This window comes from Parasteatoda tepidariorum, chromosome 3, assembly GCF_982258835.1.
Source record: "Parasteatoda tepidariorum strain Cologne lab strain chromosome 3, Ptep-v5.0, whole genome shotgun sequence".
Classification (NCBI taxonomy): Eukaryota; Metazoa; Arthropoda; class Arachnida; order Araneae; family Theridiidae; genus Parasteatoda; species Parasteatoda tepidariorum.
Genome location: NC_141757.1, coordinates 50,087,628 through 50,101,879, shown reverse-complemented (window position 1 = coordinate 50,101,879; position 14,252 = coordinate 50,087,628). Strand labels below are relative to the sequence as shown.

At 29.1% G+C, this 14,252-nt stretch overlaps 1 protein-coding gene across 5 annotated transcripts in view; it reads left to right on the top strand.

Moving 5' to 3' along the window:
* Positions 1 to 14,252, top strand: part of LOC107436145 (GTPase-activating Rap/Ran-GAP domain-like protein 3) — a 607,350-nt gene that overhangs the window by 417,872 nt on the left and 175,226 nt on the right. Inside the window, exon 1 of one of the 5 annotated variants that reach the window (XM_016047734.4) lies at positions 303 to 432. The exons of 3 other annotated variants lie outside the window; for them this stretch is intronic. In XM_016047734.4, coding sequence (XP_015903220.1) covers positions 350 to 432 — 83 coding nt within the window. In that variant the 5' untranslated portion in view covers positions 303 to 349. Of the gene's footprint in view, positions 1 to 302; positions 433 to 14,252 lie in introns of those variants that run through there. One more of the 5 variants, XM_071179231.2, reaches the window with a different exon arrangement.

Below are 14,252 nucleotides of genomic sequence, written 5' to 3'. Positions count from 1 at the left end.
TAAATAATTTCAAGAAAGTTTTTTAGTTTTTCTGGAGGAAAAAAAAGGATATTTCTTTAAATATAGTATTTTTGGATGGTTTAAATCTTATTTATTCTTAAATTACCTATATAGAAATAATTTTGTTTGACTTCACTGATTAAAATGAACGACAGAAAAATAATGTTCTAAATAAGCTAGCTTGAAGAAATAAATGCATTTTTCTTACAGTAAAAAATTACTCTTGTTCACGCCTCGTAGAGAAATTAAAAACCTTTGATAAGATTCATATCTTATCAATGCTAATTGAACACGTGAGTTTAACAATATGTTTCTGCTCTTCTAAAACTAATCATTTCATTTTTCGCGAATGAACAGAAAGCAGCGATGGCTATCTCTTACTATCAAGAAACCGAGAACAATGACTTCAACAATTTGGTACGATTTTCAAAGGTAAGTTAATCAGCTGAATTCTCATAGGAAAGATAAATATTTCTTTTTTTTTCATGAAACTAAGTAACAATTTTTCATGTTTGAAGTCATTAAAGTACTATAGTTTCGTTAAAGAAACTGGTGTTGTGCCAAATATAGTCACACTAGTACACAAAAAGAAGAAAGAAAGAAATTTTTGTCGTTTTAAGACTTGGATAATTGTCAAGTTGGATATACTCCAATTTAGATTGAAAATTGTAGATTTATCATTAAGGAAAGCATATCTGCAATTATAGTTTTGGATCATATTCATATCCTGGATGTCATATATCTTAAATGTATTTATATCATTTGTAATCTTTCGAATATAATGAATATTTCACAGATAAATGGAATACTTTTTCTATTATTTTTTCATTATTTTTACTTTTAATTATTATTTATTATTATTAGTTTTTTATGATTTTTTTAGTGTTCAATTAATTATATTCACACTTTTACTCACAACTTCTGTTTACTACTTAGTTTAGAATGCATATAGCTTCGAAACCAGCTCAGCCTTCCTACAAAACTTACCGGCTTAAAACGGTCAACTTAACCGCTGGCCAACATAACTGCTTCGTTGTGATTTGCTTTTAGTTCCTTAAGAGGACAACTATAAAGTGAAAGAAAGTCTTTATAGCAAATTCTCTTCAGCTACATTAGCAAATTAAAATTTAATGTCCCCAAAAACTCAGTTCAGATAAAATAAGAGTATATTTTGAAGTTTAAAATGCTTTTTTTTTTTTCAAAATATAAAATTGTGGAACAAAAATTAGCAGGATTAATTGCCGTGATGGAAATAGGAAGTAATATAGTCACAATTTGTTTATAATTTGGTATTTTGAAAGAAAAAAAATAGCACTTAAAATAATTTGGCATAATGCGTTTCTCTTGTAGTAATGCGACCTCTTAGTAAGAACTATGGTGACGAAGAAAATATTGCATGAGTTGGAGTTCTGAAAAAATGTTTCTAGACCTCGACTTCGATTAGTTAGAGTAGTGTATTGTTCGTAGAAATTTACCTTACCCTTAAATGTTGTCGTCTCGCTAATTTGCAATCCAGCAGCTTCTAAGGACTCCCCCTTTCTCTCTCTCTTTTTTTTTTTCTTTCTTTTTGTGGAGTTTTCTTTTTGGCTGTAATGGGTCGAAATTATAATGCAAGCTTTTATGAAAGGAAAAAAAAATGTTTTCCAAATTAAAAAAAAAAAATCTAGAATCAATTCTTTTTATTATAATTTTTTATTTATTTATTTAATAAAATGATAAGAAGGGAAGTGGTAGTTAAAAGCCGCTGGATAGGAAAATCGCTGCCGGGTTCAAGTACTCGATGAAAATTAAATCTTTTCGCTTACCGGCTCTGGATATCTGGTAAAAGTTGGATTATTACGCGGTTGGAATTCAGTGTACCTACCTGGTATTATAACATTTATGCAAAACGATCTAAAAATCGTGTATCTTTCTATTGAATAAATATTTTACAAGATCTACACAAAAAGAAAAGAAAGCGTGCTTTAATTTTTTAGTATGTTTAAAAAAGATTTTAAAAAAAGAAATTTTCATGACTTTTTAGATATAGAATGAAAAACGTAAAGCTTTGATACGAAGGGGAGACATTTGCTGAAAGTGGACTTTGTAATTATTTAACTTCTCATTTGATTTATTTAAAATTCCATTAGCTTTTATTCAAAAGTTTAAAAACGTAATTTACGTAACTTTTCTGATATAGATCTAAACGGATAACGATCTAAGCACAATCTCTTGATCTTTTCGATACTCGGGCGGGGGGGGGATTTTTTCTTATAGCCAAACGTGATCTAAAATTCATATAGTGGTTTTGCCTCCCTTAATGTTACGATCCGTATCCTAGTTACTTTAAAACCCAAAACATAAAGTAACTCCTCAATCAAGAACTAAGCAAGGGGGAATTTACTCTCATGAAACTTTTTCTCTCAAACTAACACGTGTTTGCATAACACGAGGAAATCCACGAAAACCTCATATGGTCATCTCGACGGTAAAAAAGTAAAAAATAAAATATAGAACTTGGGAACTTCAGAACTGGTTTTCTAGCCAAAAGAATAGTTTACAGTTACCAATAACCAATTTTATTTATACATACTTCTTTTGAATATAAACGCGAATATACCTATTAGAAAATGCTTTATTGCACTCTAATTATAAGTTTTTTGTTGACTTATATTAAACTTAAGTTTCTTGTTTTCAAATAAAATCTTTCTAAAAATGTATTTAATAATTTTTATTGAAACAGTCACGCTTCTAGCATTTGCTGTTATTTACTAAGAAATTAATATTTTATAATTTTTAAACTACTAATAACATTAGAATAATTGAAGTATTATTTTTACGTAAATATTTTGTTTGCAACCATAGTCTGTTATACTTCGATAAAACAGAAAGCTTATAAACTCCAACATTAGAAGCAATGCATTTATTCATTTCATGAATTGTTTTGAATTTATTGTGAAGAATGGCATTAATGAGTGCGTCGAAAATAAATGAGTGTTACCCGGCTCTGGATATCTAGTAAAATTGGCCGAATCCGGGTACCAGGCACCCTGTCTTAAGACAACATACCGGCCCAGATACCAGGCATTAGGGTCTATTAAATTTACCGGATGCATGGCATTGAAATTCAGCTCTTTTTTATAATGATTTTACACAATTTTAATATTTTATTCAAATATATATATTTTCATTTTTTTTACTATGTAAAGTATTATTTTAATTAAAACTCCATTTTATCTAATCGTACACGAAATGGACTATAAAAATTCCCACTCAATTTAAAATTAAGTATAAGCCGGAGTTGCAGTAAGACCACAGAAGTGTCCGCCGAAGAGCAGCGAATCCGCAGGTCTGCTACACAGATAAATTTCTTTGAAAATTTTCTGATAATTAATTAGCATAACTTGAAATATATGTCATAAAACTGTCTATCTGGTGAAAAAAGATATATATTGATTTTCTGCCAAAATGCTCCCATGTCAGTAGATAGTGAAACAGCATATGGGAGAAACAACATTTGTATATCCTTAAGAGTGGTATAGCGCGCTTCTAGTTTAGGCATATTTTCTTAAATTATTATTATTTGAAAGTTTTCTATACGATGAAATCGTAAGTTTCTTAAATACTTCAAGTTTTCCCATTATCTATTTGATGAAAGATGACTCCTTTCGATTTGCGAAGTCGCATAGCATAAACAATTTTCATATATTATTGGATAGGGATAACGTAAGTTTCAAGTTTTCTTTTTTTCGAAACCAAACAGATAAAGAGTGTATCTGCTTTGTAATTTAAAAACTTTCAATAATTATCAAGTCCAATTTAAATCGGTAGATATTATATAAATGATAACAGCGAAAATTTGTGAACTTTAATTTAAACAAAGGCTTTTAAATTAAATTTAAAAACTAATTGCGTGCAAAGAGGCTGTATTGAAGCATAACTCGCAAGATCATAACTTAATCAGATCTTTTAATATTCTATTAAATTTGGAATATTATTGATAAACTTTTATCATATTCTGAAATAATTAGAAAATACACATTTATATGAATGTATTTACTTCTCAATTTCCTTAAAGACAGCTCCATATCACCAACGAAATAAATATGCAATTAAATAATAAATAAAAATATGAAACTAATTGTCTTAAACAATTCGACAATGCATTCTAATGTTCCTTCACGAATTTCTTTGTTTCGAAATATGTCATGATTATATATATATATATATATATCCAATTTATTACAACTTATTTGAGTTTTTATATTTAATTATAAAAAATCAAATCATGTCGGGATTTTTTATACGTATAAGCACTTTTATCTTCCCATGAGCATGTACAAACATTCCCATTCTCTTTAAGAAGCACTATCGGAAAAAATATTATCTGCAAAAAATGCATACAAAAAATTTTCTTAATCTAAGCTATTAATATTTATTTACATGCAAAGAAGCCCATTTTTTTTAAACATGAATAAGTTTGGCCATGCGCAATTAAATTTCTTTCTCACGAAAATACATATTTTAGACTGAAACCTATAGAATTTCAGGTTAAACTACACCGGTCATAGTTGTAGGCTAGTGACAGGAACTAAGCTATCAAAAAATATTATAAAACTAGTCAGTAACTTCTACGTACAGTACAATCGCAAAATGTAATCTAAAAAAGTAGTTTTATGTCGAGTCATAAATTCCTTTTATACGTAGTATAACAGAAGAAGAATATGTTATTTCATTTTTGTACTAAACACTGATTATAAAAGGCGATGGATTCAAATATTTAGAAATACGTTATAGATGCCCATACTTCTATCATTTTCATTTAAATATTTCAAGAACTTTCGAGAATATATTGAAGTATTAAATTTTACCTATAATATTATAAATATTAAATTATTATTAATATTAAATTATTATTCATATTAAATTGTAAACACATACAAGTTAGCGTATGTAGCGAGATTCTTATGAGGAACGTAGCACACATGATGAATTTTTTTACGATTATGGTAACTATAAGGCATGTTCGGAGAGTAAGTACCATTTTACTCAATCGCTTTCGTAGCTGTAGTGTCGGTTTCATGGATGCGAAATTGCGTCTATAAATGATTGTCTGTCCACTGACGCCATTACGCATTGTGTTGTGATTACATGTGTTGGAGAGCGTTCGAAATGATTAAAGCTAAAATAGATTCCACCTTCTGAAATAAAGATTTTGAGTGCAAAGAATGTTAAGCCAGCTAAAATTCGTCATCAACTTATAGAGATTTATGATGAACATGCAGTAAGTGATGGAATGGCGAGAAAATGAGTTTGACTACTCAATGATAAATGCGCTAGTGTCCATGGCTGCACATGCCCCCAATTTGTTATTGTAACTCAAAACTTTATTCAACAATTTGATTAAAAGCGGTTTGATCACCTGCAGTACAGCCCCATCCTTGCTCCTTCAGATTACTTTCTTCTTGAACTTGAAACTTGTTTTTTGAGAGAAGCGCTTTGACTGTGATGAAGACGCAAAAAACTGCGTTTAGAAGTGACTATCTTCAATGAAGGTATTTTATTTTTGAAGAGAGTACAGACAAGTTAGTTTCACTACGAGAATTTAGTAAATGTCTGGATAATGTGTTAACTATGTAGAAAAATAGTTTTCGAAATGCTTTTGCTTGTAAGAACAAACTTTATTTGAAAAGGAAAAAAAAACATTTTCAAGCTAGTTTTTCCAGAACAGTATGTACTTTCTGGACCTGCCTCCGTGTATGAAGAAACTGCGTAATTCTGATACGAATATCACTGAAAGCTGCAAATAGATTTTGTTGGAAGTTTTTGTATTTCACTGATTATATTAAGTATCCAAATTTCTCTTCATGATGTTATTATTCGTTACAAACATAACTTCACATTTCATCAATATATCTTTCTTTTAAATAAGACTAAACAGTAGGAATATCAGGGAATAACAAGAAACACGAGTTTGTTTTGTTTCAGCATGATGTGAAAAGTTTCTATTTTCACTATTCATAACTTTTAGGTTATTTACAAAATAAGTTTACCTTTAAATTAAATTATTTTAAATAAATTTGACTTTATTATAAATATTAAATTGCATTTATTTATGATAAGCTTTAATTTATTGCATATTTCTGTTTAAACCAACCTTCGTGAAATTTGAAATTAATTGAAATGAAACATAATTAATTCTCTAACCCTGCGAATTCTCCTCCGTAACACACACACATTCACTCCAAATCTTACCATTCTAATTAATCACAAGTTACTCTAAATTCCTTTTGACATCACAATCAATCATTAAGTCCAAGAAAAACCTCCGTGTCTCGTGTACCAACAGACATTTATTCTAGACCTCTAACAACCCTAAGTCCCATTCATCAGAATTCTAGAATTCTTTTCTTTTTTTCTTATCTTAATTACACGACCATCATTCAGTGGTGAAGAAGGATTTCTATTTTATTCTTCTTCGATGCCTTAAGAGAACATTGCCGAATGAAACTCAGAGTAATGATTGATGATTTGATGTCCATTTCAATTTGCATTCGAATTATTAGAGATGTTGGATTTAATATTAGGCACGCAGGAAAGTCAATGGTGTAAAATAAATTATATATAAAGTTTCAAACACCTTTGAATTGTAAAATTAATCTTTAAAACAAGTGATTTTAATTTAATTTTCTGACAACAATCATTTGCCTTTTAGTAGAAATGTTGTCATTGATTACTTTAAATGGATAATCTTCAATCCTCTTACATTATTATGATTTAATTTAATGTTAAATTTAAATATTGATATTAGCAATTTAATTTTTTTCGCATCTTAACCTTTTGACGCAGAATTTTTAGTGAACATATTTTTTATTACTGTTAATGTGGGTTAAGATAAATGGAAAATGTTACTTTTATCATTTTAATAATTTATTAAACACCAGTGTCTTTTTCGGCATCTCACTTAAAACCTTCTAAACACGGCTCACTTCCAAACACTGGTTTTAAATTTGCACTTATTTACAATTATTACTAATAAGAGAAACTAAGAGAAACAGTTACTCGCCATTGAAATTTCTTGAATTTGTAAAATCAATTATTGATAAGTTGTTGAATATGTACGAAGAAAAAATCAAACTAATTTATTTTTGGATTTTATATTTTTGTACAAATTTAATTCCGATGATTTAGCAATTTTTTTAGTAATTATTAGACTAATTTTTATAATTCGAAAATGCCAACATATATATTTTTATTTATAATTAGTGTGTCAGAAAATATATATGTATATATAAGTGACATCGTTGTCCTATCTGAGTCAAAGGATTAAATAGTGTTCTGAGGATAAACATTTTTCTAATATTTTGCTATTAGATGAACTTGAAACATAGATGAAGTGAAACACAGCACCATGTATACAAATTTAAGTAGTGCTATGATATGATATAACTTGGAACCATATTAAGTTTTAAAAAATTTCAATGATAACACTATAAAGAAAAAGTATCCGGTATCCTATTTGCACTAACTCTGGGGAACTCCAGACATATTTTATTGTGATGTTGGTCTTCATGCAAAAAAAAAAAAAAAAAAAAAAAAAAATGCATTACAAAACGTTAGAATAACGTTTCAGACTTAGTGAGAGATTTGGCATTGTTTTTGCTTACTACGAGCATCAATATAGTGAAGTTTTTGCTAGAATCGCGATTTTCTAATAATTTTCTAAATCTGACATGACAAGCGTGTTCTTGTTCTCGATTTTTTGTTCTTTGACTAAATGATTGGTATTTTTGTTTATTATTTAGATCTTAATAAATTACTCTAAATTGGCTATTATGTAAATTTTTTTGTATCCAAACACGGTTTTAAACTAAGTAAGAAACTTTATGTGGCTTAATAAATGATCCAGATTATTCATTGCGTGTTGCAGCATTAGGCTTTCTTTGATGCCGTTACATCATAGTGTGTACTTATCATGATTTAGTGCTAAACACTTCAGATGTTTTATATAAAGTTTGATATAAAGTTTTAATATCCGCAACAAAAATCTGCAGCAACAGAAGTGTATCCCTAATTCAATTGCTGATTATAAGCTGATGTTAATTCTAGGTTTTAAAAATTTTACTTCGTATTCGGGAAGACAAAACTTCAGAATACTTAATCAGCTCTGCAGCATAAAAAAATTCAATTGAATGTATTGTTTCAAGAACAAAAGTCAGAACGAACGATGAAGTAGTGTTTCAGGTAAACAATAGTCAGTGTGAAGAGCTCGGGTCTATCCCTGATTGGCTTGAAGCCCATTCAGCTTTAGATTTATAAATATAAGAGAAGTAAAAATGAAAAGTTCGTAACGCCTATCACATTGTCTCAATTATGTCATTAACCGTAGTCTCCATGTCCTCTTTGACCAGCAACTGTCTGTTGCTTTAAGTTACTTAGAATAGGGGTCATCTGTAATACGCCAAATATAATCTTATAGTGAAATTTGGCTATAAGCATCATACGGTATAATACATTGAGTTGAGAGAAAAAAATAGAGAAAATAAATGAAGGGTAACTGGTGAAATTAGGGACATTCCATCTATATTTACCTTAAAATAAAAAGTCTTATGTGAATTCTGCATTAATTGTTATTAATAAAATTCAAAATAAAAACATAAACCTAATTCATTAAATTTTTCATAAGTTTATTTTTTCCCATCACGAAGTATTTCTAATTTCAAATATAATGAATATTTTAATATTTGAAAATAAATACAAATTTTAATATTTTCACCATTGAGATTATGTGTGCGCATTGTTGTATAACAAATAAGTTTAAATTCCAAATGTATTTCCAAAGTTTAACAACTTGAATAATATTCTTAGAATGAATTCTATACAACATCCGACAAATCTTTGCAAATGCTTGGCAGCTGACAAAACCAGCTCTATTTATTCTTAAATCTATCCAAACATTAGAATAAGAGTTTATTCTAAATTCTGAAGTTCTAAACTCGACAATGGAAATCGATTCTTCTGGGAGTAAAAGACACAATACCATTCCTTCGGCGAATTTCAACGCCCAAACACATCAAATAGTTTCCAAATTTAACTCTTGTATTAATAAACGAAGATTTTTCTCGGACGAATGCCCTCTCACAAACTCATTTGAAGCGTGTTTCAGTTAAAACATTTTCACGAAGTGAAATGCTATTCCTGGCATTTTCATAACTAGTTTTATGCCATTCATATTAGTGTGAAGATAAGGAAAACATGTTTCTCCGAGTTTCATCTTATTTTAAAAGATGCATCTTATTTTAAGGTACATGTTTTTCCTTTTATCAATTTTCTAACATGTAAACCTTTTACACGAGTATTCGATTCTTCTCTACCCACGAGTATTCAACGAGCATATAACCCTATCACACGAGTATACGAGCATTGGACTAGTATTTTTCTTATTGCTGATGATAGAAATATACCTATAGCATTTAAATTAGCAGACAATTATTTTCTAGTAATATTTAACACTCTGTAAGAAAATGTGTTAATGTATTGTAATAAATATGGTACATGCGTTCAACTAGCATTTTTCAATTCGCTGATGGTAGAAACATGCCTAAGTAAATTAAATGAGCAGATAAATACAGTGGTGGCCAAAAGTGTGGACACTTTTTGAAAGTTTCATGTTTTTCAACTTTGTGTGCTTGTAGAATATATTAATTTTCACTTAAATACAAACGTTTATATATCAAATTGAAGGTAATTTAATGTAAAATTTAATAATAAATACAGTATTACAATATCTGTATTACAAAAAAAGTTATGCGATTAATAGTAAGATCTATCTTAGATTTGCATTTTTTTAAAGTGATACTTACGCAATCAATACTTAGTAGGATAACCCTTAATTTTTAAGACAGCTTGACAGCGTCTTTTATCGAGTGAACGAGTGTTTGGAGTTCATCTTTCGTAATCACATGGTGCCAAGAATCAATTATAGCTTCAATAAGTCGTCTTTTATTGGATGGACGCTTTTTTCGTACAAGAATTTTCAAACGTCGCTACAAATTTTCAATTGGATTGAGATCAGGCCTGTTTCCTGGCCATGGTAATATATCTATGCCTTTATTTTGAAACCATGCTTTGCATACTTTTGCTGTGTGGCATGGAGCTGAATCCTGCTGAAAAATAAATGGTGCGTTGTTGGAGAAGAGATCCCTGATGGAAGGTATCAATTTTGGTTTCAGGGCAGTTTCGATGTATTTTTTGGCATTTAGGATGCCATCAATCACTTGAATTCGGCCCACACCATCTGCAGATATACATGCCCAAATCATGACATTTGTTGGATTTTTAGTAGTTGCTTCAATGCAATCAGGATGAAGCGCTTCACCTACTCTACGTCTCACGTATTTTCTACCATCCCTTCCAAAGAGCAATATTTTACTCTCATCACTCCAGATTACTTGCTTCCATTGATTTTCTGACCATTTAATCTGATCATTTAATGTGTTCTTTTGCCGATTTAACTCGTTTTTCGCGTTGCTTTTGATTTAAATATGTTTTTTTCCTTGGAATTTTAGCTTGTAGTCCAAGTCCTGATAAGCTTCTTCTTATTGTTCTTGAACTTACTGCAATACCAACTGCATTCATTTCACATCTAATGGCATCTGATGACATTTTTCTATCTTGAAGGCATAGCCATTTAATTTTTCTCTCTGTAGTAGCACTTGTGCATTTTTTTAGGCCTGATTTGGCATCCTGAATGCCAAAAAATACATCGAAACTGTCCTGAAACCAAAATTGATACCTTCCATCTCGGATCTCTTCCCCAACAACGAACTGTCCTGAAACCAAAATTGATACCTTCCATCTCGGATCTCTTCCCCAACAACGAACCATTTATTTTTCAGCAGGATTCAGCTCCATGCCACACAGCAAAAGTATGCAAAGCATGGTTTCAAAATAAAGGCATAGATATATTACCATGGCAGGGAAACAGCCCTGATCTCAATCCAATTGAAAATTTGTGGCGACGTTTGAAAATTCTTGTACGAAAAAAACGTCCATCCAATAAAAGGCAACTAAGTGAAGCTATAATTGATTCTTGGCACCATGTGATTACGAAAGATGAACTCCAAACACTCGTTGACTCGATGAAAAGACGCTGTGAAGCTGTCTTAAAAATTAAGGGCTATCCTACAACGTATTGATTGTGTAAGTATCACTTTAAAAAAAAGGCAAATCTAAGATAGATCTTACTATTAATTGCATAACTTTTTTTGTAATACAGATATTGTAATACTGCATTTATTATTATATTCTACATTAAATTACCTTCAATTTGATATGTAAACGTTTGTATTTATGTGAAAATTAATATATTCTACAAGCACACAAAGTTGAAAAACATGAAACTTTCAAAAAGTGTCCACACTTTTGGCCACCACTGTATTTTCCAATTATATTTAACTCTCTCTGGGTGAAAATAAGTCAGAGTTAATCTAATAAAAATGGATATTTCCTTTGACTAACATTTTTCACTTCGCTAATGGTAGAAATATGTCTGAATCAATTAAATGAGCAGATAAATATTTTCCAATTATATTTAACACTTTTTGGGTGAAAATAAGCCAGATTTAATGTTATAAAAATGGGTATTTCCTTTGACTAACATTTTTCACTTCGCTAATGGTAGAAATATGCCTAAAGCTTTTAAATTAATCCATAATTGTTCACAGAAATATTTTACTATCCGGGAAAAGTAAGGAAAAATATTTTGTAAATGGGCAAAACACATTCGACTCTTCGCTAATTGAAAAAATATACCTGAAGCATTTAAATTAACTGACAATTGTTCGCAGTAACATTTAAATATCTCTTTGCTTTGAAAATATGCCTTAAGTGTTTGGATTAGTGATTAGACTAATGTTTTGCTTTTCTTTAAGAAGTAAAATGTGTCTAATGTGTGTATATAAACATTATCGATTGAAAATTATCTTTTCTTTGATGGTTTAAATAATATATCTAACTATTTTGAATGAAAGGGTCAATGACTTCAATTAATCCTTTAAGTTTAATTAATTGAAGTTTTAACCATATATATGTGGAAGAAAAACATTTTTAAATGTCATCTATTTCTCTCCCTCTGTCTCTCTCTCATATATATATATATAGGATGTCCCGAAACGACCGCATAAACTCTGCACAGCTAGATTCCTCGTTGGGAGTACATAAAAACGGCCCAAAGAAGCGTTCCTGTACGATCCATAGTTTACGAGAAAAATACGAAAAACAAAGTATGACGTCACTGCCGGTGCAAGAAAAAAACACTTAATTGAACATATCAACAGCAGTATATTATGCACAATTTAAAGCAGATGTTCAAAGTGTCCGCCGTGCATGTCGAGGCAGGCTTGAGCACGCCGTGGATATGTCCAATAAAGTGTTTTCTTCTTGCACCGGCAGTGACGTCATACTTTGTTTTTCGTATTTTTCTCGTAAACTATGGATCGTACAGGAACGCTTCTTTGGGCAGTTTTTATGTACTCCCAACGAGGAGTCTAGCTATGCAGAGATTATGCGGTCGTTTCGGGACACCCTGTATACATATATATATATATATATATATATATATATATATATATATATATATATATATATATATATATATATATATATATATATATATATATATATATATATATATATATATATATTCAATATATTCAATATATATATATATATATATATATATATATATATATATATATATATATATATATATATATATATATATATATATATATATATATATATATATATATAAAGAGAGCGAAATTTACCTTTTTAATTTACCGTAGTATCACAGACAGGATTATTCATAGGATCATGTACATGAAACATCTAAAATTATGATCCGAATGGTGGGAGAGCTAAATGGTGAGAGTCGTTAGCGTCGAAGCCATTTTATTTTCAAGGTTTCATTTCAGCAAATTTATCTTTTAATGAATGAAAAATACAGATAAATAAATAATAAGCATCACCACTTAGTGTTGTCCAATATTATATTGATTTAAAAGTTAGAGAAAAACTCATGTTTGTTAAAAATAATCTAGTGTTAAATCTGCTGATTAATTTACTTAATACTACACGCATAATTTCTTCATTTATCGAGAATTGGATATTTTCTTCCAATTATTTACGTAAAATAAGTTCATATAGTTTAACTAATCCCTAAACTTTAATTTTCAAACAAATATTGATTTAATCCATCAAATCAGTTTAACATACCAAATTAAACATTAGTTTTTTTAATATTTACGTAACGTAACTCAATTAGTCAAGGCGAAAGCATTCAATTTAACTTTAGAGCAACAATAATTTTCCAAATGATATTTTTTTCTCTGAAAACAATAAATTCTCCTTTAAAACTTATTTAAACTTACGTTTTCGCTCCCTTACGGTTCTGCCTAAATCCAAGATAGCGAATAAGTAAAAATTCCATAAGTAATGAAGTAAAAATCTAGATTAATATTCAAAAATTTTTTTTCCCTTTATTTCCAATTCTTTCGTAACCGTAAGAAATTAATTATGATTTAGTTTAAGATTAGTACAACATTCAATTTAAATGCAATGTTAAATTTGAATCTTAAGTATCATCAACTACTAAAAGAAATATATATAATTAATTCTCTTGTGTAAAATACGATTCTTAGCAATAAAAAAATTACACAAATATAAAAAATAATTAAATTCCGAAATAAATTTGTGAGATATTGCACCTGCTGCTTTCTCTTCAACTAAGTTGCAAAATTTCAAAAACTATATACGAATTCATTAATATTTTAATACACATCTGGTGTACAGAAAAACTAATTTAATATTTAAAAAAATAAAATTAATCAGAAGGTAATTTATTTAACACTTAATGTATATTAATTTCTTGATAATTTTTTAATAAATTTTATTGCATTATAATGCATATTATACAGGGCAGGTTTTTGTAACAACTGCTCTTAATATGTATGTTTTAGACTCCTTGTCAGAAATAAGGTAAGACGACCTTACACATAAGAGGTAGCAATGTGATAATGAAGTGGGGAAATATGAAATCACCACTAAATAAAATAAATGGTGTCAAGGGTGTATCCATTAAGATTTGTTACATTTACATAATTTCTAACACATCTTTTCTTATTTTCAAAGTAATAATTTGCATTAACAATTTGTACAAAAATTTTTAATAGCCTCAGAAAATAGTTAAATTATCATTAAAATATTTTAGG